General features: G+C 42.3%; 1 protein-coding gene and 1 pseudogene across 2 annotated transcripts in view; both read right to left on the bottom strand.

Annotated features, from left to right (window-relative positions):
• zswim8 (zinc finger, SWIM-type containing 8) overlaps window positions 1–12,165 on the bottom strand; it is a gene marked incomplete at its 5' end in the record, with an annotated part of 106,181 nt that extends 94,016 nt beyond the window's left edge. The window contains one exon of the mRNA XM_084075959.1: window positions 11,988–12,165. Within this exon, the coding sequence (XP_083932085.1) occupies window positions 11,988–12,165 (178 nt within the window). The remainder of the gene's footprint in view (window positions 1–11,987) is intronic.
• A 10,992-nt stretch (window positions 12,166–23,157) lies between these two features.
• On the bottom strand, window positions 23,158–24,237 carry LOC311058494 (glucose-6-phosphate isomerase-like; annotated as a pseudogene). The gene has a single exon. The product of its transcript is annotated as a glucose-6-phosphate isomerase-like (transcript).
• Window positions 24,238–26,318: the final 2,081 nt, after the last annotated feature.

Here is a 26,318-nt window from a genome sequence, read left to right as displayed (position 1 = left end):
GTATCGAACAAAGGGTGACAAGTAGGGATATATTCCTCGTCATCACGTACGCTGAACTGTTTGTGAATTTGTGAAAACAAAGCGACCTGACTTTTTTCACTGACGAAAACTAATAAACTGTAGATTTAGTCGACTATATCTTATGATATTTAGTCAACTAAAACTAGACTAACAGTTGAACATTTCAGATGACTAAAATATGACTAAAACTAAATGGAATTTTATTCAAAAGACTATGACTAAAACTAAATGAAAAAATGCTGTCAAAATCAACACAACTGTCAAGAGTTCAATGATGCCTGTTGGTGCAAGTCTGCAATCATCATCAACATCGACAGACTAAAGTGGTGAACGCAGCCTGAGAGAGCATGCAAGCCTCAGCTAACTGGATGAAAAGGAGACAAATTCAATGTGTCATTTTATTATACGATTATATAATGACCGCAAGGCCAACGTTAACTCGATTGCATAGCGATCAATGTTCAGAACTACAGAAACACCACTGTGGGGTTAAAGATGGTGGCAGGAGGCCGCGAACGGTGAATCGGTAACAGGTCAAACTTGCAAACGCCGGTAAATGTGAAAAGTGCAGAGAAAGCTACAGTATACGACTGAGCTCATTACAGAGCACAGTGGAGCATCTCACTCTGAGTGAAAGAAAACAAGAAATGATGACGCAGTCATATTAATCTCTCCAGCATCTCTCCAGCGTCCCCGCACAGAACCAAATGGACCCGTGGTCCTGTGTTCTTTCACTCGCGGAGTGAAAACATCGCTGTTGGAGGCGGTGCTGTGTGTGTGTGTATGAGGAGTCAAGTCAATAGTTTGTTTGGTAGTGATGACGACCACACAGTTTTTTTTTGTCATAGTTTGTTTGGTGACGACAACCACACCTTTTTTTTTGTTCTGGGCTATGATCCCATAGCATGGGAGGACGGCCGTCGTTCAGAGTATGGGGAAGTCTCGGGGAAGTCTCCCCATTGGCTTAAAGGATTGAAGGACGGCCAATGACGAAAAGGTTGCTAGAAAGTGTTTAGAAAGTGTTTAGAAAGTGTTTAGTAGTTCAGTCAGTCTCTTCCTAGACCAGGCTGCAAGAAGCAACCTGGTAAGAACGTAACGGTTCTCACTTTACAGCCCGGTTCCCTGGCCCACTACTTCTGCTGCCATATGTCCACCATATATGGAGGAAAGCCTTCGACCGTATGTGGAGGAACTTGAAGCAGTCATCATCAGCTGTGTGACTGAGTGAACCCTGGTAAAGCCATATGCACGCACGTGCGCGCGCACACATTCTGCTGTGTGATGCTAAGGAACTCGCTTTATATACAGAAAAAAATACCGGTAAGTGTCATTTTTAGATTTGAGCTAAAAAGCATTATTTTACACTTTGGCTATTCTAAAATAGCAGATATACAAGCTCGTAGCTTGTAGATCTGCTATTTTTGAAAAATCTAGAACATTTGTGCAAATCGTTGAATATAGTTTTTTTTTAAGCGAACATTTGTAACTCAAATCTTTGCTTCTGGGGGGTCCCTGGAACTTTTGAGATGGGGGGTCCGTGGCCAAATACATAAACATTTTGGGGGTCCTTGGCATGTAAAAGTTTGACCACTGACATAGCAAGTTAGGATTTAGAAGACATATTGTGGAATCGGAACCTCAGGCCTTAATGGGTTAAGTGGAAATACTTGTTTATATTTTCCCACGTGACAGTTTGACAGAGTTGTGCCCGTGTAGTCCTCAGAGCCCATGCCTGAAGACCTGAAGGCCTAATATCTCCCCTGGGGGCAAGGGGGTATTATTCCCTCTTAGGCTAGCGGGTAAGATATTTGGCTTTAGTGTCCTTTCTGCTCCTTCTCTCGCTTGGTAGAGCCGGGTTCAAACCCTAAGGCGTTATACAGTCACTTGTCCCTCTGCCTATCACATTGCTTGGGCCTCCCTACCTGCCCGCTCGCCTCTCACTGGAAAACAAATTACTAGGGTGCCGTCAATCCCTCCCTGACGAGTCAAAAGAACCTTTAGGCGTAAGTCTACTTTCAGCAAAGAAGGGGGAAAAAGGCATCAGTCCTGGGACCTGAGCACAAGACAGAGCCCAGATAATCTGCACATCACATTAACTTACATGGGTTTTATTTTATATTACATTCTCAGGAGGAATAGGGCCATATTATTACGTCTTGTCCTTGTGGCCACTGGCCAGGTTAATGTATGTTACAGCTGCACATACACAGAAGAAAAATCACGTTTAAAATGTTGGTTTTCACATGTGTTTGGGGGCGTAGGTACTAGGCCTTGGTGTAATTGTGGGAATAAAAAGTTCACAAGGTGCGTTTTGAGCGTTGTGGCATTCCGCTGTGGCATCATCAATACTCACGCCCAATATCAAGGTGATTGGTTGGACGGTTCTCGAGATACGCAGAAAAAATAGGTGCTAGGGGGGTGAGGTGGTCTTCAGACTACAGCGGAAACACGGTTCATGTTGAGAGAGATTAAAGGCGCTCGGAAGCGGCGCAGTGTTAAAAGTATCTGCCCACCACCACGGAGGTTGTGGGTTCAAATCCACCGTGGTGCATCCGGCTTTGTCGGGCGTCTGTGCGAACACAATTGGCCCGTGTTCGGGGGAGGGGAACCGGGCGGGGAAGAGTTTGTCACTGCATGTATTCCTATGGGCTGGGGCGGCACCTGTCAGCAGGGAGTGTTGGGCGGGAGGAGTAGGACGAAGGCTCTTCTACGTCCTCCCGGTGGGGACTCCTCACTGGCAGGTGACAACAGCAGTGATAACACAGAAATGTGTGTGGGAAGGAATTAATTGGCATACGAGATTAACATAATATGTCACAAAAAAGAAACAGAGCAATGACAGAGAGAGGAGATGAGAGAGAAAGAGAGACAGGAAGACAGAAAGGAAGAGAGCGAGAGGAGAGAAAGAGAGAGGAAGACAGAAAGGAAGAGAGAAAGAGAGGAGAGAGAAAGAGAGAGGAAGACAGAAAGGAAGAGAGAAAGATAGGAGAGAGAAAGAGAGAGGAAGACAGAAAGGAAGAGAGCGAGAGAGAGGAGAGAGAAAGAGAGAGGAAGACAGAAAGGAAGAGAGCGAGAGAGAGGAGAGAGGAAGAGAGAGGAAGACAGAAAGGAAGAGAGCAAGAGAGAGGAGAGAAGACAGAAAGGAAGAAAGCGAGAGAGTGAGAGAGAGAGAGAGCGTGAGAGAGAGAGAGCGAGAGAGAGAGAGAGAGAAAGAGAGAGAGAGAAGACGACAAAGTCTTTCGAGATTTAAAAGAGAAAGAGGGAGGGGGAGAGACGGCAATGTAAACGTATGTTTTCTCATGCCAATAAAGCTCCTTTGAATTGAGAGAGAGAGAGAGAGAGAGTGAGAGAGACAGATAAGAGATATTGGGTGGGGGTGGGTAGAGACAGGGTGCTGCAGAGTTCATGTTGCCAGCCAGTCACTGGCAGTTGCCCGGTGACTAACTGCTCGTCGTCCACCAATCAGGACGCAGCACAGAGGGGGGACACGACACACACACACACACACACTCAAACAGCTGTTCCATTGTAGAGCCTGCCCTGCATGGGCAGTGAAAAGGTACAACCTCACTCACTCACTCGCTCGCTGTGCTGTTGTCAGGCAGAAACCTCATATCTCCATATTTAATTTTTTTTTTATGTTTATGTTTCGTTTTAGTAAATGAACGCCCTACGTCGTCATACAGCGCTACAAAGAAACAGCAAAAATAGTCGATCTGCAAGCTCACACAACGCGCTGTGACCTTGTAGATCTGCTATTTTAGCATTTATTTTTTAAGTGAAAGTAAAAGCGGTTATGCGTGTCTGTGGGTTTTAAAAATATTAAACCAATGAAAAGTACCTGGAACGTGTCTGTGTCAATTTTGATTTGAGCTAAAAAAAAGCATTATTTTACACTTTGGCTATTCAAAAATAGCAGATCTACAAGCTCGTAGCGCGGCACTCGGTGCCGCGCTACGAGCTTGTAGATCTGCTATTTTTGAAAAATCAAGAAAATGTGTGCAAATCTTTGAATATACATATCTTTTAAAGCGAATAATCTTTGCTTCTGGGGGTCTCTGGACCAAAATATTTTGAGATGGGGGTCCGCAGCCAAATACATATACATTGGGGTCCTTGACATGAAGAAGTTTGAGAACCATTGACATAGCAACTCAAGTTTTTTTTTTTAAACTGTTTAGGATTTAGAAGACATTTTGTAGAATCGGAACCTCAGGCCTTAATGGATTAACTAAGAGCCAGCTTTTGTCTAAAATAATAACTACTCTGGATCCATTAGAACACTTTCCTGGAAAGTAACATCTTCACACATACAAGGTTTTCCGCCCGCCAACAGTAGATTAGCTCACTCACTCACTCACTCCCTTGTTCCCTTCACTGTTTCCTCCCTTAGGGCCTCTCTCTCTCTCTCTCACCACCTACTCCCTTCCCCTCACACATGCTGAGTGCTAGCGGGGTTTGTGGCTTCTCTCTGTGGCCTTTGTAAAGCCATGAAAGAAAGGCACGCTACGAGAAAGACAATCGCCACAAACCTCGTCTTTGTCTTAAGAGATAGACGGCAGCTTAGAACACGGCGCAAGATACAGAAGAAAAGTGGATAAAGCTACGGCTAGCGACAAGATAACTAAAAAAACAATAACAATATCAATACACACTATCAACAATATACAACAAGATCAGGTATCTGGGGAAATATATTGATAACATTATCTGCACAGTCTTGTCGCCATTTAAAAGCATGTTAGGACAATGCATGCATCAATACATACATATTTTGTTCCTATGTAGATTTACCATGCAGATTATCATGTACCTATGGATTCTACCTCAGACAGACACAGTTTTTACTTGACAGCAGTGTTGATTTCGTCGATTAAACCAGGGGTTCTCAACCTTTTCAGCCCGTGACCCCCAAAATAATGATATTATTTCCCGCGACCCCCCGCATGCACGCGTGCGGTCCCGTTCGCGCGTGCGAGCGGTCCCGTTCGCGCGCGAAGGTTATTTAATTATAATAGGTTATTTGATAATTGTTTATTATCAAAACATTTTTGCAAAAAGTGGGTAAATTGAGTAAATTAACTGATAAAACATGAATTAATGATAACATAAAAACATTTTGTTAAAAAAAAAAAAAAAAAAAAATTTTTTTTTTTTCAAATTCACCAAAAAATCTGGCGACCCCCCCAAATTATTTGGCGACCCCCCTGGGGGTCGCGACCCCCAGGTTGAGAACCACTGGATTAAACTATGGCGAAAAATATTTGTCGACTACCTTTTTTCATTGACGAAAACTAAATAAAAACTAAGCTATGATGGCTAAAACTATGACTAAATATATTGACAATTCCGTCAACAAATAAAAACTAGGTTAAAATGTTAGCGAGGGACTTTAGTGGAGAAGAGATCCAGTAGAACAACTAAAAGTCAAGTCATTTTATGTTTGGTTGCGCTCGGGTGTTGCGCTCTGAAAATAGGAGATCTACAAGCTCACAACGCGTCGCGTTGTGAGCTTGTAGATCGGCTATTTTCAGCATGCAAACAAGTGTAAAATCAGGCATTACGACGCCATCAAGGCACCGGCAAAATACATTATGGTCAACTAAATCAACTGTAGATTTAGTCGACTAAAATGTTATGACATTTAGTCGACTAAAACTAGACAAAAACGAAATAATTTCAGATGTCCAAAATATGACTAAAACTAGATGGAATTTTAATTAAAAGACTATGACTAAAACTAAATACAAATTTGGTGTCAAAATCAACACTACTAAACAGACTCTTTTTCCTGTTTGCAGACTACATTTCTATGTGGAGTACCAATGCGCTGCTACTTTCTTTGCACCTTTCGTACAGGACATACCTGCTACTTTCCGTATATAAATGTGTATCATGTTGAACTGTTTCTTCCTGTGTTCTTCTCGCTGTCCCTTTCTATGCCCCCACGTATGACGGAGCTTGCTTGCACAAAAAAATAACTTCACCCACTTCACACTACCCGTTTTGCGACAATAAAGTCTGATGATTCTGACACACACACACAAAAAAGGAAAACAGCCCCAAAGACCAAAAGCAGACAACCCACCGACACAGGAGCAACAATATCAATCTTCATCTAGCAGCACTGAACAGCGTTCTATTTTTAACAACACTGCCTTTGCTGCAGGGCTATTTTACGCAAAAGGTTCCATTTAATTGCGATGAGGCGGTTCTGTAGTGTGTTTTGTTGAGGCTTTCGTGAAGTCAGCAGCAACGTGCTGATTGATAACTGGGCTTCTCCACGGATTATGAATGCTTAGGAGAAAAGAAATAAATAAAAATTGCCAGTTTTTTGTGGGTTTGAGGTTGATGGCTGACCGTACGGTCCATTTTGGTTCCGTTTGCACCCTCTTCTGAGTTAAATGAACACTGAGGATTCTACTGTGTAGATGGTCCACATAGGACCGCTTTCAAGGCAAAGGCAGTACTGAAAGTCAAGTTATAGATTATGTTTCTTTGATTTCATGACATTTGGGGAGTTTAAATGTCAAGGTGGTCAGTAAAAAAAAGCACCTTTTAGGTTTGCCTAAGGCTCTCAAAGTCCGGGGTCCTTGGGGGGGGGGGTTCTAGAGGGTCCTGATGCAGCAAAACAGTTTAAACACTATTTTGAAATAGCAGCGCTACAGGCTCAAAATGCAACACGTTGTAGAGACGCTGTTTCGGTAGAATGACCCACAGAAAATGCCAAATCTTCTCTTGCGCACAAATAGTTTCAAATGGGGGTCCGAGGCCACAAATAAACATCAATTTGGGGGTCCTTGACATGAACAATGTTTGAGAATCACTGGCCTATATATGTCGTCAGTACTCATGGCCACTCATGGCCGTCAAACCATGGCCAAGATAACGTGGTGGGTTGTGTAAGTGAACAAACAACACAATCCCCCAGGCAGGGCAGGCAGGCCGCAACTGACCTTCAGTCACGTGTGAGACAAAGACTTCTATACAGGTCCCAGGCCATCTGACTCCACACACATACATCACTACCCCAATCACTACCAGTGGTGGAAAAAGTACTCACATTTTTTTACTGAAGTAAAAGTATCAATACGGCAATATAGAAATACTCCGTTACAAGTGAAAGTCCGGAATTCAAAATGTACTTGAGTAAAAGTACAAAGGTATTAGCATCAAAATGTACGTCAAGTACCAAAAGTAAAAGTACTCATCGTGCAGAATGTCCCATTTCAAGTTTTCAAATGCTTTTGAAAATAGCCGATCTACAAGCTCACAATGCGTCGCATCACGAAGCATTGTGAGCTTGTAGATCGGCTATTTTCAAATGGCCGAAATGTATATACTGTAGGGCTGAAGTGGTTAAAGGGGAAATCCACCCATTTTCAATATTTAACTATGTCATTAATATAGCATAAAGGAGTTGTGTGGAAATAAGAAAAAAGTTCCCCCCTTTCTTAACATTGCAAATTACAACATGATGAGTCATTATGTTGTAATTTGCAATGTTAAACCCAAAATCAATCCTCCAGTTCAAGGCAACACAGAAAGGGGGGAACTTTTTTCTTATTTCCACACAACTCCTTTATGCTATATTAATGACATAGTTAAATATTGAAAATGGGTGGATTTCCCCTTTAATGCATGTTTTGTAATAATAATCAAAATCTAAAAAGTAACTAGTGACTAAAGTTTTAAAATAATTGTACTGGAGTAAAAGCACAATATTTGCCTCTGAGATGTAGTGGAGTACAAGTAAAAGTAAAAGTAGATCTGCTTTATTTTTCGTCCAATGCTTGCCCCCAGCATAGGGAAGCTAAGGTTCAACAAGTGGCTAAGCTCCCTGTCTGGCTCATAATAAATTCTAAGTTACTCCTTCCTCACCAGTAGCCCCCACAAGGTTCTCTACTGACACAGGCCAACCCTATGCTTACAGTGCAGGGCTTCATGGACTGCCATAGGCCTACGGAGCAGGATTTATGTACTCCCATAGGCCAACAGGTTCGTATTACTGATCAATCGAGCACAATGGACCACAATGGGATTTTTGTGTTATCCTTTTAGCAGTGGTTCTCAACCAGGGGTCCGGGGACCACCAGTGATCCTTGAGGGGGTTCCAGGGGGTCCTCAGTTAAATGATAGATATTTAGGAACCAAATGGACCGTATGTGTTTCGTGTCTGTAACTCAGAGAGTGTACAAATGGAACCAAATGGACCCTAACGGGTCCATTTGGTTCCATTTGTAGACTATCTGAGTTAAACTAACATTGATTTTACAATATAAATTAGGGTCCCAGAGATAGAAATGCCATTAAATGGGGGTCCGTGGTCTAATGCATGTCAAACTGGGGGTCCTTGAAATTAAAATGGTTGAGAATCACTGCTAGAGCTGTAAAAGTCTTCTCTTATGGGGGTCCCTGGTATATCTTTTCAAATGGGGGTCCGCAGGCTAATAAGTATCAATTTGGGGGGGTCCTTGACATGAAAAGGGTTGAAAATCACTGCTTTTAGCTTAACCTTTGACTGTACTACTACATGTACTGTTAACAAACCTGCTAATAAAGTATTCAATCAATCAGTCAAACAGGCCTACATACAGTAGCAGGGTGTCAGGGACTCCCATAGGCCTTCAGGCCTGCATAGCAGGGTTGTGTATTTTCAGTACAGGGTCATAGAGATAAGAACATGATGTGACATACCGGGAGGTTCCAATTAAGTGCCTATTAAACTCTATAGTCTTTTTTTCCTTCCAACCTAAAAGATAATGTGAAATGTCGAAGGCTATAACTTGTGCAGCTTTTTGCCTCATAAAATGGATTTTAATGAATTTCACCAAGTACCTCGCACCAAAGTCTCTTTCCTGCCTTAAGGCTCCTCCTGAAATGATTCCCATTAGCCTTTGGTTTCTTGTTAAACCGTGTTGGGTTTCTCTCAGGTAAAAACCCTGATCAAACTCAAATTGAACTCATCCCACATGACCACCTGTTCTCCTTTCTAAAACACATGGGACACTGCCATGCCCTGCACACTACTAGTGTACCACAAAACTCTCAAAACGTTGACTAAATGATAGATATTTAGCCAGTAAATCAATGGGAATCATATTAATCAAACGATACAATCAGGGTTAAATCATAAGAGGTAATCAATGTCAATCACCAGCACTGGATGATCTCCACACATCACGCACAGCGCTGTCTGGTTGCTGTTAAGTTTAAAACGACAACGTAAGGCTAGGTTGATATGCCTTCAAATCAATATCACAAGTATTAAGAAATATCTCTTACAGCACGTTTAACCACTCATATTATATAGTATATAAACTGACATTCACTGGTCATTAAAGGTGTGTATGAAATGAACAAAACTCCTTCCGAGCATCACACAACAACACGGCGAGATAAATGATTCATTCCTGCTGAACTTTTGTGAATATCATTGATATTTGTGACAGAGGGCGAGAAGACAGAGACAGCAGGGTTGATTTAGTGAGTTTGCCATAATACGTCACATAATAAAAACGACCGGACTCTCTGCCAGAATAGTTGTTGTTGGATGCCAGGCAACTTCCACACTTTCTACCAGCCAAACTAACACTTAAGAACCAAACCAGAAACCTGCCAAAGTAGTTAGAAAAAAACCCGGAACACTCTTCTCTACCAGTAAGGCTGAGCAATATGATTTCAAATCAGTATCTCGATTACAATTAATTAACGATTATTTACAAAAACGAATCAAATCTGATCTACAAGTTCGCAATGCGTCATCGTGGCACGTTGTGAGCTTGTAGATCTGCTATTTTCACTATTTCTGTGCCACCATTGTACAACGAAGCCCAGCCAAGCCCTACTTTCCAGCCACTCTTTGCTGAAAATAGCCGATTGTGAGCTTGTAGATCGGCTATTTTGGCAGAATGCTCGCCCCCCTGAATAGGGAGGCTAGGGTTCACGTGATTAAACAGGTTCATGGCTGGCAAGCTTTAGCTTACCTACAAGTTGGTTTCAGTGTCACTCTGTACTCTTATGGTTCAATTTAGGTTCCATGTGTACACTCTCTCAGTTCAATTAAAAAGTGATATTTTTGGGTTAAAACTAAAGATTGTTGTAAAAAGATAAATCTCTATATAGTAATAGAGTGTTTGTTCAGTAACAGGGGTCTCCGCGTCTCTCCAGCACTTAAATAGAACAGACATTTTCAGGTTGGGTTAACTTGCCAATTTCATCCAATAAGGAGACAGTTCCAATATTGTCAGCTCCTTTTTTTTTGTTTTATCACTTCCAATTTCACTTACTTATCCTTTATGAGATAGCTTTCCTGATTGGATAACATTTGTATCTAAAGAGCTGGAGAGATGGGGAGACACCTTGTAATGATTATCATCTGATTTTAACAAAAAATATATTACTTCCAGTACCTTTAAATGTCAGACCGAGCTACGGTATTCTATTTCCAAAATCATAAACTGCACCAAGACCTACAGTACATTCTAAGATAATTCCATGACACTTGTTTTAACAAAAGGAATATCACATACGCCCTCTTTAAATGTTTTTGTTAAATTTCTCTGTACAGAGCTGTGTGTTGTGTTGTAGTATACACAGGAAAATCATCATCAAATGTTATTTCAGCCTGACTCAGAGTGTCAATGTACAAATGGAACCAAATGGACAAACAATATATACATTTTTACCCGTCATTTCCCTCTATACCACCAGTCATCAGCCACTGGATATTTGGCTGTTTTCACTGTTTGTTTTTGGTCACCCAAAAACATCCCCGTCTACCAAAACAAACAGTCAAAATACAGTGAGAGGACAATGTGTTTCTGAAGGTAAACACACGACTCCAGTGGCTGATCACTGCTAGTATAGAGAGAAATGATCGGTTAAAAACATTATATATTGTTTTGTGTAGAAAGTGTAATCTTTGGAGCATAATCCAGTGTGTGGACTGGATTCTGAACTCTGGATTCTGACTGGATGTGCGGGCTTTATTGTTTGTTTTAAAAGTTACACACTATGCCTTTAACGCTGAGGATTTGACAGTGGAGTTGTAACTTGTAACAGGTTCCATTTACAGTACCCATGTTGTTTCACATTGCACTCCACATTAGCACTCAAAGATACACAATGGAAATAAGCTCACAAGCCGTTTGGTGTTTTATCCTTTTGACAGATATGTACGAACAATATGGTCATGTATATGCAAATATATGGTCATGACATGACATTTTTTGGTCAATAAAAGATCAATTAATCAATAAAAAAGACAGTGCATGTGCCTTTGATCTTGACAGTAGAGTGCACAAATAGACCCCAATATTGCCTTTATGGGCCTGTGACTGAGAGTGTACACAATTGGAACCAAATGGACCCTTACAGGTCTGTAACGCAGACAGCGTACACATGGAACCAAATGGACCCTTACGGGTCTGTTACTCAAACAGTGTACAAATGGAACCAAATGGACCCTTACAGGTCTGTAACGCAGACAGTGTACAAATGGAACCAAATGGACCCTTACAGATCTGTAACTCAGACAGTGTACAAATGGAACCAAATGGACCCTTACAGGTCTGTAACTCAGACAGTGTACAAATGGAACCAAATGGACCCTTACAGGTCTGTAACTCAGACAGTGTACAAATGGAACCAAATGGACCCTTACAGGTCTGTAACGCAGACAGTGTACAAATGGAACCAAATGGACCCTTACAGGTCTGTAACTCAGACAGTGTACAAATGGAACCAAATGGACCCTTACAGATCTGTAACTCAGACAGTGTACAAATGGAACCAAATGGACCCTTACAGGTCTGCAACTCAGACAGCGTACAAATGGAACCAAATGGACCCTTACCGGGGCCAATTTGGTTCCACGTGTACACTGTCTAGAGTTCAAATGCATACAGTAAGCACTGAGTGTTTTGTTCCAGTGTATAGTACAGTATGTGTGTGTGTCAGACTACCTTTGATTTTGACAGTAGGGGAGTTGGGTCCGGCCGACTGCTTCCTCCAGCCCCTCCAGTTCTGACACAGGCTCTCCGCCTCCGAGATGAAGCTGCACAGGGAGTCTTCCTCGAACCGGTCCGAATCCTCGAAGGAGAACCTCTCCCCGTCCTCCCACTCTGCGAACATCAGCTCCATGGCATCCACCAACACTCCACTCTTCCTTCTTTTCTTATTTTTTGTTTTCTCCCCCTTTTAATTAAACAGTGGAGTCTAAAAAAAGAAAAGGGGGGGGGTGATGATCAACAAGGAGGCACCACACACAACACAGTCTTTCTTTTCCTCAAAGTATTAAGACTGTCCAGAAGAAAAACTGACAAGAATATACAAGTGGTCTAACTGGGGGAGGGGCAGCCACACACACACACCAAAACCAACCAAAACAAAACAAAAAACTCCTAGATACTTTTAAACTCCACTAGCTACAGAAGAAATACATTCTATCCTGTATGATCTAAAAAAAAAGGAGAGCAATGTTACCTTTTGTAGCAAAATAAAGTGTAGACACTTTTAAACTCCACTACAGAATAAATACATTGTATCCCGTTTGATCCAAAAAAGGAAAGCTTAACTTTTGCAGCAAAAAGAAAAAGTGTCGCTTTTTTGTTGTACTTTATTCTGGTTCCTCCTAGGCGGAAAATACGGTTATGAATGACACCCTGGTATAGTTATGTTTTAAAGAAGCAAAACTTTAAAAAGAGTTTCAGAGTGCTGGGGGGGCTAACTTTGCTTCTTATCTTTCGCAACCAAGAGCCTTGCCATTTAGGGCGATATATACTTATCTGAAACTGAATCCATTACTGCCTGAACCCTGGCCAAACTAAAAGGATCACATTTACGAGACCATTTGTCTGAACTAAAAGAAGTTTAACTGTGTGTGTGGACCCCGGGTACTGGTCTATAGTTCAGACCCTACTGGTTTAAGTTTTTAGGACCGATCTGGGTCCAGAAAACGACCCCCACCCCGACTAACTAAAAGTCAGGGACGAGTGTCAACAAATGTCCGACGAGTTCTAAATGAAATGCAAAGAAAACGGGAAACTTAAACGATTCACACAGACTACAGTCTTGTCAACCACACCACGTTATACTTCCTTACTGACTGCTGGCTTATAGAAGTAATCAATCCGTTAAATGGATTCATACATGAACATATAAGATCGTTTTCCCCTTTCTTGTTGTCGGCTCAAATCAGCTGGTCAAAACACCGCTAGAAGCACCAGATCTCCACACATTTATTTCTTTACAATACAAAAAACCGACTAGTTTATTACCAATGACCTCGATCTGTCAGAGTCAAGTTATTCATCCTTTTTTGCCCCAACGGAGGTCATCGTAAAGTTCACATTCACACAGACTGACTTCTCTTTTAATTCATATTATCTCCCCTTTGTTCGGCTCTCTCAAGTCAATTCGGTCCCTTCCTTCCTTTGGCTAGGTTTTCAGTGGCTTAAAGCATAGCATGTTAGCATGCTAACGTGCTAGCACCGTTAAGCTGGCTGGCTGGGCTGGCTGTGAAGGAGAAGCTAAAAGGGAAGGAAGCAGATGCTAACTGTTAGCATGCTAACCTGCTAGCATGCTAACATGCTAGCACCGTTAAGCCGCTGCCTGCTGGCTGTGAAGGAGAAGCTAAAAAGGAAGGAAGGAGATGCTAACTTTTAGCATTAGCATGCTAACATGCTAGTAGCACCGTTAAGCCGCTGCTGGCTGGCTGGCTGGCTGTGAAGGGAGAAGCTAAAAGGCAAGGGTAAGAAGATGCTAACTGAAGCTAACGCTAAGCTAACAAGCTAAAACAGCCAGCCCGGGGCCGGCGGTGGTGACACCAGAAATCAAACATGCCCGATAGTGACAGCTGTCGGGGGGAGGACGGTGACAACCAGCCTCGAATGCTCTGGTTAAGGTTCTCATTTTATCTTCACCTCCTCCTTCTCCTGCCACCTCCTCCTCCTCTTGTCTGTGGAGCCGAGGAGGTGCTAGCTAGGCTAGGCTAGCTGTTAGCCCCAGCAGGCTAACTGTGCTGTATAGGTGCTGATAGCCTGTTTGTTTACATTGAAGTAACTTCTTCTTCTTGGGGGAGCCCAGGCTACATTCTTGTTGTGAGCCAAGGCTACATTCTCTCTCCTCCTGGCTTCTTTAGAGTCTTTATATGTTTATGTCTTCCCTGCAGAAGTCTTCTGAGGTGGTCCCAAAGTTCCCCCAAAAAAAGAAAAAGGATGTTTCTGTTCTGCTTTGTAAAATCCCCACTTCACATGTCTTTATTTGTCCTTTTTTCTTTGTATGTTTCAAAGAAGCCCTTTTTTTCTTCTTCCTCCTCCTCCTCCTCTTCGCAAAAAAAGCCCCCCCGCTGGGTTTTCCTCTGTGTGTGTGTGTGTGTGTGTGTGTGTGTGTGTGTGTGAAGAAGACCCCCTTCCTCTCTGATGACACCGGTGGTCCTTTAAAAAAAAAATCTAATAAAATGCTCTTTTCTTTTTAGGGTCTCCTATGTCTTCATCAGGGTCCTCCCTTCTTCTTCTTCTTCTTCTCCCCCACGGTCTCCCCCACACACAACCTCCTTCCTCCTCTCTCCTCCCTGCCACCAGACAGAGTGTACTACCGGCTCCTGTTGGGGTGAAGATGGCTCTCCCTCTCCTCCTCTTCCTCACTGGGGCTTGAGGATGATGATGATGTCGCCTCCTCCTCCTCCTCTGACTGTCAGCTGATTACTACTTCCGCCTGGCGTCAGCCGGCAGCTTGGTGACAGTGACGTGGTGACAGAAGGGACCTTATTAACCTAAGACCGGGAACTCATCTGTGTCATTTTGAGATTTCTTTGGCTATTCAAAAATAGCAGATCTACAAGCACAGAGTGCCGCGCTATGAGCTTGTAGATCTGCTATTTGTTTTTTTTTAATCATGAATATTTGTGCAAATCTTTAAAAAAAATCACACCCAGTGTGAAGTGGGCGGTGTGTGGTCATCACAACATGACTCACTTTAAAAAAAGGATTAATGACTTTTTTTAAAGTCCATACTGCTATTCATAGGGCTGCACATGTGTCATGTGTTTCGCTAGCCAATCACAGTCCTGAATTTGCAAAGTCAGCCAATCACATTACAGTTAGTGGTGATGACACTAGCTGTAATGTGATTGGCTGACTTTGCAAAAGTATCGATTTGCATTAACAATGGAAGGGTTAGGGGGTATACAATTTTTTTGGTCGGTGTCCAAAACTCACTTATAGGGGGCGGCTACACCGCCCCAAAAATCACACCCAGTGTGAAGTGGGCGGTGTGGTCACAGTGGTCATCACATTGGGTGATTCACTTAAAAAAAAACATAAATGCACAGTCCTATTTATAGGACCGCACATGTGTCATGTGTTTCACTAGCCAATCACGGTCCTGAATAGAGTCAACCAGTGTACAATGGTGGCCAATCACGGTGCAGGGTTAGGGGGTACAATGGTGGCCAATCACAGCGCAGGGTTGGGGGGGTACAATGGGTGGGGTCCAAACCTCACATATAGGGGCGGTTGCACCGCCCAAAAATATATATATACTAATTTTTAACTCAAATCTTTGCTTCATGGCGGTCCCTGTAACTAAATATTTTGAGATGGGGGTCCGCGGCCAAATACATATAATTTTGGGTGGTCCTTGACATGAAAAAGGTTTGAGAACCACTGATATTATAGCAACAACATAAGTGTTTCAGAAAAGTGTTGTAGAATCCCACAGAAGCAAAGATTTGAGTTAGAAATATTCACTTTAAAAATAATATATATAAATATAAATGAAAAGATTTGCACAGCTTTTCACGATTCTTCAAAAATAGCAGATCTACAAGCTCATAGCGCGGCACTCGGTGCCGCGCTATGAGCTTGTATATCTGCTATTTTTCAATAGCCAAAGAAATCTTAAAATGACACATGCGTTCCCGGTCTTAATGGGTTAAGTGTATACTATAAAATGACAGCCAGGGTAACTGGGCAAGGCAAGGCTATAGGTTTAGTATTTGTAAAAAAAAAACACACACATTTCAACAACAAGGCAATTAAATGTGCTTTACACCAAAACATCAAGCAATGGAAACGCATTATAAAATGACATCAGGAGGATACAATAAAACAAAAGAAGTAAAAACAAGTAAAATGTAATAAAATTACACTGGAACAGTGGGCACCAGTTTTTAAATATTTATTATTTTGATATTTGATTTCATATTTACATTTGCATAAATGGGGGCCAACTACATACTGTACACCCCTTTTTTAATGGCATTTAAGGCCTGATATTTCTCCAATTGTCACAAATTGCTACAAAACCTGTGGCTATAGCCAGTCATTAAAGGGATAGTTCACCCCCAAAATGACTTTCTATCGATTAGTCACCCCATGGAGACTTCAATTCATGGATATTTTTTTGTTTTTGTCGCATTCCTAAGCCAATAATTTTATGACCAGCGGACCGGTAAGCAGCGGTTCCGGTAGCCTACTTTACATTACATTATTTCGCATCATTTTCCACAGCATACATTTATTTTATTTTATTTTATTTTATTTTGTGTGGTCTAACATTGAGGTGCCCACTTTATTGCTGTATCCGATTAAAACCATGGTGGTGGAAGAAGGATTCCGATTTCTTTACTTACTACGATCTACAAGCTCACAACACGTCGCATCGGTTATTTCCGAATAGCCGAGGTATTAATTAGGGCCTAAGGGTACGGTCACACCAAAGTTTAATTCTACCTATGAGTAGTGCCTATGCTTTTCAATGGGAATGGAGCGGTTTGTTGCCATTGGCGGATTTCTGCAAAAAAAACGATCTGTTCCCATTGAAAAGCATTGTCAGAATCCGTCCTCATAGGTAGAATTAAACTTTAATGTGACCGTTCAGTTCAGTGCCTTGCTCAAGGGCACTTCAGCGGTGTTGGGAAGGGGTGAGTGGTGGCCATTCACCTCCCCACCCAGAGTTTGCCTGCCGGTCCAGGGAATTGAACTGGGAACCTTCTGGCAACAAGTGCGCTCCTCTAACCTGCAGGTCACTGCTGCCCCTGACGCGGTCTTTACACCAATTTTATACACAATTAAAAAATTCCTGATGAAGATCCAGCAGGATCGAAACGTTGAAGCAATAAACAAGTGGAGCTGAGAACTAACCAATATTGCAGACTTTATTTCTTTCCTCTTGCATCAATGTTTGTCCAGCAACTGGGTGTGATTGGATGTGCCTTTCTTTGTCAGTATCATGTCTGTATGACCACAGATTGAAGTCTAATCTGTATAAAAGTATAGATTGCGGCCCGGACTGCTGGCGTAGCGGTCCAGTCACCTAGGCTCTAAAGTAGCCTGACAGCGTGTCGTGGGTTCAAGTCCCGATCCAGACGGCCTTTGCTGCATGTCACCCCCCATCTCTCTCCACATTTTCTGTCAGCCTACTATCCTATCATATCAATAAAGGCATAAAAGCCAAAAAATCAATCTTTTAAAAAAAAGTATGGATTGCTTAAGTATGAGGTTTTTGATTAAATAATTACAATGTATGAAAAGTTTATTTTTGCTCTCCTGTAAAAAAAAATCTATCTGATTGTAAGTTAATAAATAGGCTAAGCTATAGATGGGCCAAACAAATGTACTATTTGTATTAATCATTGCTTCTCTTATTAGGTTGATGAGACTATAATAATAATTAATAATAGTAATAATAATTGCTCCATTATTACTAGATACAACATTAAGTGGCACAATAACATTCTTTGAACACCTCTGCTATAGACCTAGAAAAAAATAATAAAGGACTGCTGCATTTTAAAAAAAAAGTCACTCACCTGTAAACCTGTGATGTGACAGGTAAGGCTGTATCGTGATCCTGAAGTGCTTTTGAAACAGTGGTTCTCAAAGTGAGGTTCGGGTTCTTGAGGGTGTTCCAGGGGGTCCCTAGCAGAATTAGTTAATATAGCATACCAATCAGTTTAACCAATATTCAAAAATAACCCTAACCCTAAGCCTACAACGCATCGGCTATTTTTGAAAAGTCTTGAACAATTCTAAAAGATGTGGAATAATTTCGAAAAAATGTATAGTAATCTCTTTCGGGGGCCCCTGGCATAATATCTTTTCAGATGGGGGTCTATGGCCAATTACAGATCAATTTGGGGGTCCTTGACATGGAAATGTTTGAGAACCACAGCATTGAAAGCAGAATTGTTCAGCTCTCATTATTAGATCTGGTGGTGTGCATGTCTGTGGCCTGGTCCAGGTCCACCCAGCCTCTTAGAACAATACACACAAAAATGTACTTCCCTATGAAAGAATGGTGTCACATCCTGAGTTCCACACATGTTTTTGGAGTGTGTGCTGAAGGCTGACTGAAACAGAGCCTACACAGTGGAAGGTGGCTCTACACCTTATTAAGTAAACTTTATACTGACTTTATTTTGTCAGGTAACAACTATAAAACCCAGTTTAAAGATTAGTTCCAATATGAATAAATATTACGTATGTGTTAAGTGAACCACTCACAGTAAACCCTATATACCTAAGGATGGACCTTCCATAAGGAACAGAGATGGACAACTAACTACTGCATTTACTGACTTATTAGCATGACGTGTTTTGGGGCTATACAACAGGTGTGAGTGTGCCATACATATATAGTGTCATTTATAAAACAGTTCCACCCCTCCAGGCGTGCTATAAATCATTCAATTAATTAAATACAGGGAAGGGCAGGCAAAGATGCTTTGTACACAAACACCATGAAACAAACAGATCAAATAACAAGACCAGGAGACCTGCTGGTTCTGCCAAACCCAGACTTCACATGACGTGTCAGCCTGTGTCTATGCCCATGTATGGACGAAAGGGGGACAGACTTTTATGGCTGGGGCCTAAGGACAAAGGGGGCAAAACCTGTTTTTTGCCCATGTATGGGGGTGCAATGGCATATTCCATGTTACCGTTTCTGATCCCCGCTTTGTGTTCAGCTATTCGTATTTTCAGATTGCGTTTAGTTTACCAATATAGACCATCCCACATGGACACTTCAGCATTGTTAACAACATGAGTTGTGTTGCATTTGATAAAACCCTTTATTTTGTGTTCGCGTTCGGTCTGTGGATGATAGAAGACTTTAGTAGACGCCGATTTATGCTCGTGCTCACGGGTGCTAAAACCCAACCCAGCCCAGCCTAACTAACGAATAGGAGCAGATAAATATCACCTCGTAACTAATTAAATAGACCACACATTCACTTTAGGAGCCTGAACCAGTATGAAAAAAAAAACATGAACGCACACGAAGTCATTCATTAATGCCATTGCACCGACTTTATGAAAAAAGGCATTTAGTGATGATCTTCCAAAGGATAAGTGCTTGGTGGATATAGTGGACCTACTACACCATATACCAGGAAAACATACCTATTGTGAAGTGTGTTTTCTTACCAGACTTAAGTAGTAGTAGTAGTAGTAGTATTAAGTAAGTTATATAATGTTTTGTTTATATAATGTGTAATGAAAGCACTGACTCTACTGACCCAATAATTGAAATGCCAGTCTCCAGGTTTCCTTCAGAATAGTTAGGACACTGATTTAATTCATGTAGGCCTAGAAATACTACAATTTCATTGGCATAGACCAGTGTGGACCCCCAAAGTGGGGTCCGGGGACCCATTAAGAGGGTTCCAGGGGGGCGGCAAATTGACTTAATATAGCATCAGTTTAACCACTTTAACCATACATATGGAAATAGCAGATCTGCAAGCTCGCAACGTGTCACAATGCTGTCACGATCTGTGCCTTGTTCTGTCTCCCTGTTGTGTTTTCTTGTGTTCATTGTCCATTTATTAATGAAGTAATATATCCTTCTTGTTTCTTAATTTTGTGTACCTTTTGTTTTGTAGTAAGGTTCTAGTGTCTCCAGGGCCCTATTTCACGAAAGGTGATGAATCGGTTTCATGAAAGCTGAATTATCTTGCCAGATTAGTTTAGCCAGTTCACCCTGGCTAAGTTTATCCATGACTAGATTTCACGAAAGAGAATTGAAGCAAGCCTACCTTAGTTACCATGGCAATTTAGCTGTGAAGTTAGCCTGGTCAGGAGCAGGCTAACAGCCAAGCTTACTTAATCCAGTGCCTTGTTCTTCACGTTGTTCCACAGTTAATTCAACACATGTGTTTGTATATGGACTAATTTTAATGACCCTGCATTCAAATAAAATGAAATCAATACAATAAGATATAATCAAATTCATTATATTACTGAAATAGTGTGTGACCATGAATCATAATTGTTTCACAATGACTCATGTGATATGTCATTGTCACTCTGTTAACACTATAGTCAGTTTAGTCAGTTTAGTTGACCTGTGTCTAGTTAATCCTTATGTATGTATACCCCCCTGTTCTTACTGTTTTGTTGTAAGTAAGTTCTCATATCTTACATGGGTTCCCTTCCCCTGGTGTCCAGTTGTTGTTGTTCCTTGCTTATCTCCTAGTCTGTGTATCTTCTTAGTGTTCCTATGCATGTTCTGTTATTTTTTGGTTATCTAACCTTTGGTACGTAACTGGCCCAGCCTCTGCTCTGTGTTTAGGCCCTACACCTCTTGCCTCACATGTGACACAATGTGACCCATTTTGAGCTTGTGGATCTGCTATTTTCAAATATGTTTTCAACATTTTTGAAACAATATTTGAATATTAATACGCAAATCTTGTATGGGGGGCCCTTGGCCCAAAATGTTTCCAGATGGGAGTCCGCGACCAAAAACAAATGTGTGGGTTCTGTGTGGGAACCACTTAGTGAATATTAGTGCCAAATTAATAGGATTCTTTGTACACATTATGTTGTATTAATTTGTCCTTTCTCTTCAGTAACCACAACTCAAAATAAAAGACATTTAGCCTATACAATTTAATGCAACATGGCTACTTTTAAAAAGCTGTAGTAGGAAACAGCTCATGCCTGGTTTACAATGTACATGTGTAAAGGATATATAACAGAGAGGACCTTTCTGTTACAGTTGGGCAAGAAACAAGCTTCAGCTTGTATACTGTCAATTTAAAAAATCTCTCACTATGGTTAATTATGTAAACAACAAGAAAGTTGCTTTTTACTCTAAGCATCTTGATCTTAGCATAGTATGTAAAAAAGCAACTAGATTAACAGATGAGATTGGACGTGATGAAACCGAAATGGGAACTGAACACTATAAAATTGAAGCTGATAAATTTGACTCTCTTTCCAGATTGGCTCACACACAACAACAACCATGATCCAGCTTTGCAAATTGATGGCTTTTCACTCTATCTAAATACTATCGGACCTGGCAGTGTCTACAAAAGCAAAGGAAATACAGCCTAGATCCAGAATTTGACATAGTTAATAAACCCACTTAAAACAACTCTGGTCTGCGGTGACTTCAATGCTTTGCTGAAAACCGCAACAATCACGTTTCACAATATTTTCAGCAACTAGGCTTCACTCAACTCATACAAGAAGCAACCCACTTTGAGGGAGGACACATAGACAACGCCTACTTCCGAACACATCACTGCACATCCCTCTATGCGCAGAGGAATACTCTAGGTATGGCTTACAAAAGGTATGAATTATTTCATAACACATACATTGGTATATCTTTCACTTTAAGGATCCTGCAACACTGAGGTTGAGAATTACTTCATACTCAAGCTATGTATATGCATACTCTAACATAATATCATACCGTCTCATTGAACTGCTCCCGGCCTCCACCAGGCCTCACACTAACAGCACCAGTGTTGCCAGATTCTGTGAGAGAAACAAGCAGCCAGGCCTAGGAAAACCAGCCCAAAATAAGCGACTATGGGCCACATATGAGCACTTTAACATACATCAGCTATTTGAAAATAGCAGATCTACAAGCTTACAACGCGTCGCGTTGTGAGCTTGTAGATCGGCTATTTTCAAATAAATATTGCGGAGAAATTATAATAAGCAGATCTGGCAACCCTTAACAGCACCCAAATATTTATTAAAGAAAACCATTGTTTTCCATGACTTCCCTGTCTCTATGTCTGCTTTTGGGTACCCTGCCAGCTATGACAGATCACTTTAAACTTAAACTTACCTTGGATTGCATCTGGCCCACTGCTATACCTGACCACTTTACTTTAACACCTGGGTGTGACTTGCTTCGAGTGGTGCTGTTCAGCAGTCTTGAAATTAACTTACAGGGTGCGTTTGGAAATACAGCACTGAGTGCACTGGCCAATACAAACTAGCACTCCGGTGCGCAATTTCCGAACGCACCCATTGTTTCTCTAGCTCATATATAGCTTAATTAAATAACCTCAACAAAGGCGCCGCTTACTTCACACTGGGTGTGATTATATCTATGTTTTGACAAATACATTTCTTTTGCAAGTCAGTGCTGACAAAATTATAAGTGGGGGGGTGCATTGTCAGCCTACAGTAATATGTACACATTAATATGAATGATTGATTGAATACTTTATTGGTCAGAAATGTAAACAGCATGAGGAACAGTCAGACGTTAAGGCTAAAAGGATAACACAAAAAAGTCCTGGGGACTTGTTTCCATTGTGGTCCATATGTGAACCTAAATGCAGGCAACAGAAGGCAGAGCTAGTTCCATGAAGATCTGAAGTCAGAGGTCTTAGAATCCAAAACACTGCCAGTTCACTTCGTAAAAAGACAAGTTCAGTCAGACAACTCTTGGATTGGATTAGATTATATATTTATTGAGCATACTTGAGCATAGATATACGAAGCATATGTGAAGCATAGTTTGGCGTCAGGGCTCTGAATCTATTCACTCCCTGTGAGCATGAACATTTTAACAAATGTTACATGCCAAATAGCATTTACAGGCAATGAATAAAGACCCCCATGGGGGATCTAGAAACAGAGCCTACAGGTGGATGCCGGGGAGGCGGTGGGCAGGTAGGCGAGACTGACACGGAACTGCATATTTGGACGACATGGTACAATGATGACGTAACCAGGAGATTGGAGAGACAGTACACATATAAAGGCTATATGGTAGTCAAGGGGTAAGATGAAGTAATTTAGCCAATGGAAGAGACAATACTGTGGAATTATTCAGCCAATGGGATTCAGTTACAAATTGCTCGAGGCAGGTTATCTAGGCAAAGTTTTTCTTTAGGAAATTGATAAGTCCGTTTGTGGAGGAATCGTGGGAGGTGATGTCAGAGTTGTCTTTAAGCTCAGGTTCGATTTTCTTGGCCAGCTGCTTGCCCAGCTCGACCCCCCACTGGTCATAGCTGTTGATGTCCCACACGACACCCTGCACAAAGATCTTGTGCTCGTACATGGCAACCAGAGCTCCAAGAGTAAAGGGAGTCAGTTTCTTGAAAACGATAGAGTTGCTTGGTTTGTTCCCTTGGAAAACTTTGTGAGGCAGCAGGTTCTCCAAGGCCTGTCCCCCCAGGCCACTGGCCTGCAGTTCTTTGCAGGCCTCGTCTGGTGTCTTCCCCTTCATCAGCGCTTCTGTCTGGGCCAGAAAGTTGGCCACCAGGATCTTGTGATGAACGTTGTCCCTGATTGGGTTCTGAGACTGAGACTCTCTTGGGTGGTGAATGTCTTTGAAGCAATGATGAAGAGTGCGGTCTCTGCATTGAGCTGGGCCAGGGTCTTGGCCATGTGAGTGCCATCAATGTTGGACACAAACCACACATTAGGTCCACCTGCTGAGTAGAGCTTCAGAGCCTCTGTCACCATCAGTGGACCTAGGTCAGAGCCACCGATATTGACCACATCAGTGATAGTCTTTCCAGTAAATCCCTTCCATTCTCCACTGCGTACTCTGTGACAGAAGGCCTTCATCTTGTTGAGCACCATATTAACCTTTGGCATGACATCATTGCCATCGACATGGATGGGCGTGTTGGAGCGGTTACGTAGCAACATGGAGCACGGCACGACCTTCTGTGAAGTTGATCTTTTCTCCAGAGAACATCTTCTCTCTGGCATCCTCAACTCCTCTGGACTTGGCCACGGCCAACAGCATGGTCAGGACTTCCTCATTAATGAGATTCTTAGAGTAGTCCAACAGGATGTCTCCATCATCTGTCTCAAGGGTTGTGCTGAATTTGCTGAATCTTTCCTTGTCTGCATCAAACATGGCTCTCATGTTGAGACTTCCAGCATTGGCATTGTACCATTGTTCAAGTTTCTGATAGTTTGGATCACTTGTAAGTCCCATGGTGAAGGTTGCCTCGGTATCTGGTCGATGGTCGATATACCTTGTATACCTCAAGGTGTGATGGCCAGCCTTTATACAGTGCTTGGCTGGATGCTTGTGACATCGGGCAGGAAGGCTGATTATTTGAGCTACTGGGCGCATGTAGCCTATGTCCGGTCTCCAACTTTAACTTATACCGTTCTAACCCTGTTGTCGGCACCTGGAATGGTCTAGGAAATACTTCCAGTAGGCCAGAGTGCTCGAGGTAATTGTGGGTCCACAGTCATAACCGGGACGCTGATCTGGATATTAGATGTCTCTGTCTGCCATTTTAGGCGTACCTGAAGGTTAGGCAGAGAGTACCTCAAGAAATATTTCCAGATATGATCAGCGAGTAATTGACTGTTTTTCCATCTTCTAACCAACATGTCTGACTGACCATACCTTACTTGCGGTAGTGGCGTGTCTCGCTCGCAAATCAGTATTGTTAGGCACTGTCACATACCTACATATGGAGATCCTTGATATCAGCGCAAAACCACCACAATGTTTGTTTCTGTTGTAACGTCAGACCAGAGCTCGATCAACAAGAGAGACAGAGGGAGAGATGAAGAGGGAGATGGAGTGGGGAACGGAGAGGGAAAGAGAGACAGAGAGAGTACTACCTATCTCCTTTGGTTCTGTTAAAAAGGTGTTCACACACTGGTAAATATTCTGTCTGCAACTGCAAAGCTGGCTATCTGGCTGAGCCGTAGGAATCATGCTCTGGAGGTGGGCTGTGGGTGTGGACCATCTTCTCATACTGACTGAACTATTAAAGGTACGACTCAGCGTAAAACATTCCTACTACAAGATGGTGGACAGATGGGGGACTATTGTGTTCAGTGGGAGACAATAAACTGGGTTTTGAGGCTGGTTGTGTTTATTCTTTTTTCGACCCTAACCCTAACGGTTAGGGACAGAATTCTGTCTTTAGGGTTAGGGCCTATAACCCTAAAGACAGAATTCTGTCTTTGGTTTTTGCAGGTCAGGCGTGTAGTTGAGGTCCTGGTTATGGTCTGTATTACCAAGGCAGTGTGTAATAAAGGACTTTTCAAAATCAAATCTCTCTCTCTCCATGAATAATGAATTAATGAATTAATAGTATACTATTTAGTATACATAAAGGATAAATGCAGGAACATAGCAAAACAGACCAATTTGGCAGAACAACGCCTATTTATCTGTTTAAACTCGACTCCTATCTCAGCCCTTACGAACCCTTGGTCCACCACCTCCATACCAGGCGCTCCTCCCATGCCTCTCCTTCCGACCCATTGTTTACCACAGACACCGGTTCCGTTGCGACCCGTCACTGGTTCCTCTACCATCTCCGGCAAGTTCTGACTAAGGCCGGATACCCTGCAGGTAACTTCTCTGGCCATCAGGAAAAGAGGGGAAGTAAGCTCAACCGTTTAAGCTCCCAGTAGACAAGTTTTATTTAAGGTTAGGCAACTTTTGACCGAAACATTGCCTAACCTTAAATAAACGTTTCTACTGGGAGCTTAAACGGTGTGCGGACTTCCCCTCTTTTCCTGATGTACGTATTGTTGTCCAGCACCCGATTAATTGTTTTAGGATGTGCGTGCGTGCTTACCCCTCGTTCCAACTTCTCTGGCCATTCATTTCGAATCGGTGCTGCTTCTACTGCCTCTAGAAGAGGCATCACCGATCACACTGTCCAACTCCTAGGGCGACGGACATCACAAGCATACCACCACACTTACATTAGAACTAATGTCCAAGACCTAAGAAACGCCCACAGATCTATGGTCCAGTAACTGTTCTATTTATGCATACCTTTTTGAGGTCTCAGACGACTGCCAAGATGGATGCCTCTCTCTCCAGACCCCAGGCCAAATACTCAGGTTCTCCTACCCCCCGTGGAGCCCACACGGTTATGCCCTTCTTTCCCACCTCCTCTCCTCTTCCTCCCCCTCAGGGCTACGCCCTTCGCCCCTCTCACTCATTCGCCCCCCCCCTCATCCTCACCTCCCCATCCCGCCATCCTCATCGCCCCTTCATCCTCACACCCTCATCCTCACTCCTCCCTCCTTCACCTC

The sequence above is a fragment of the Gymnoscopelus microlampas genome, assembly GCF_963454915.1.
Source record: "Gymnoscopelus microlampas genome assembly, chromosome: 13".
NCBI lineage: Eukaryota > Metazoa > Chordata > Actinopteri > Myctophiformes > Myctophidae > Gymnoscopelus > Gymnoscopelus microlampas.
The sequence above is the reverse complement of the archived record's forward strand: the minus strand, read 5'-3'. Positions and strand labels throughout refer to the sequence as shown.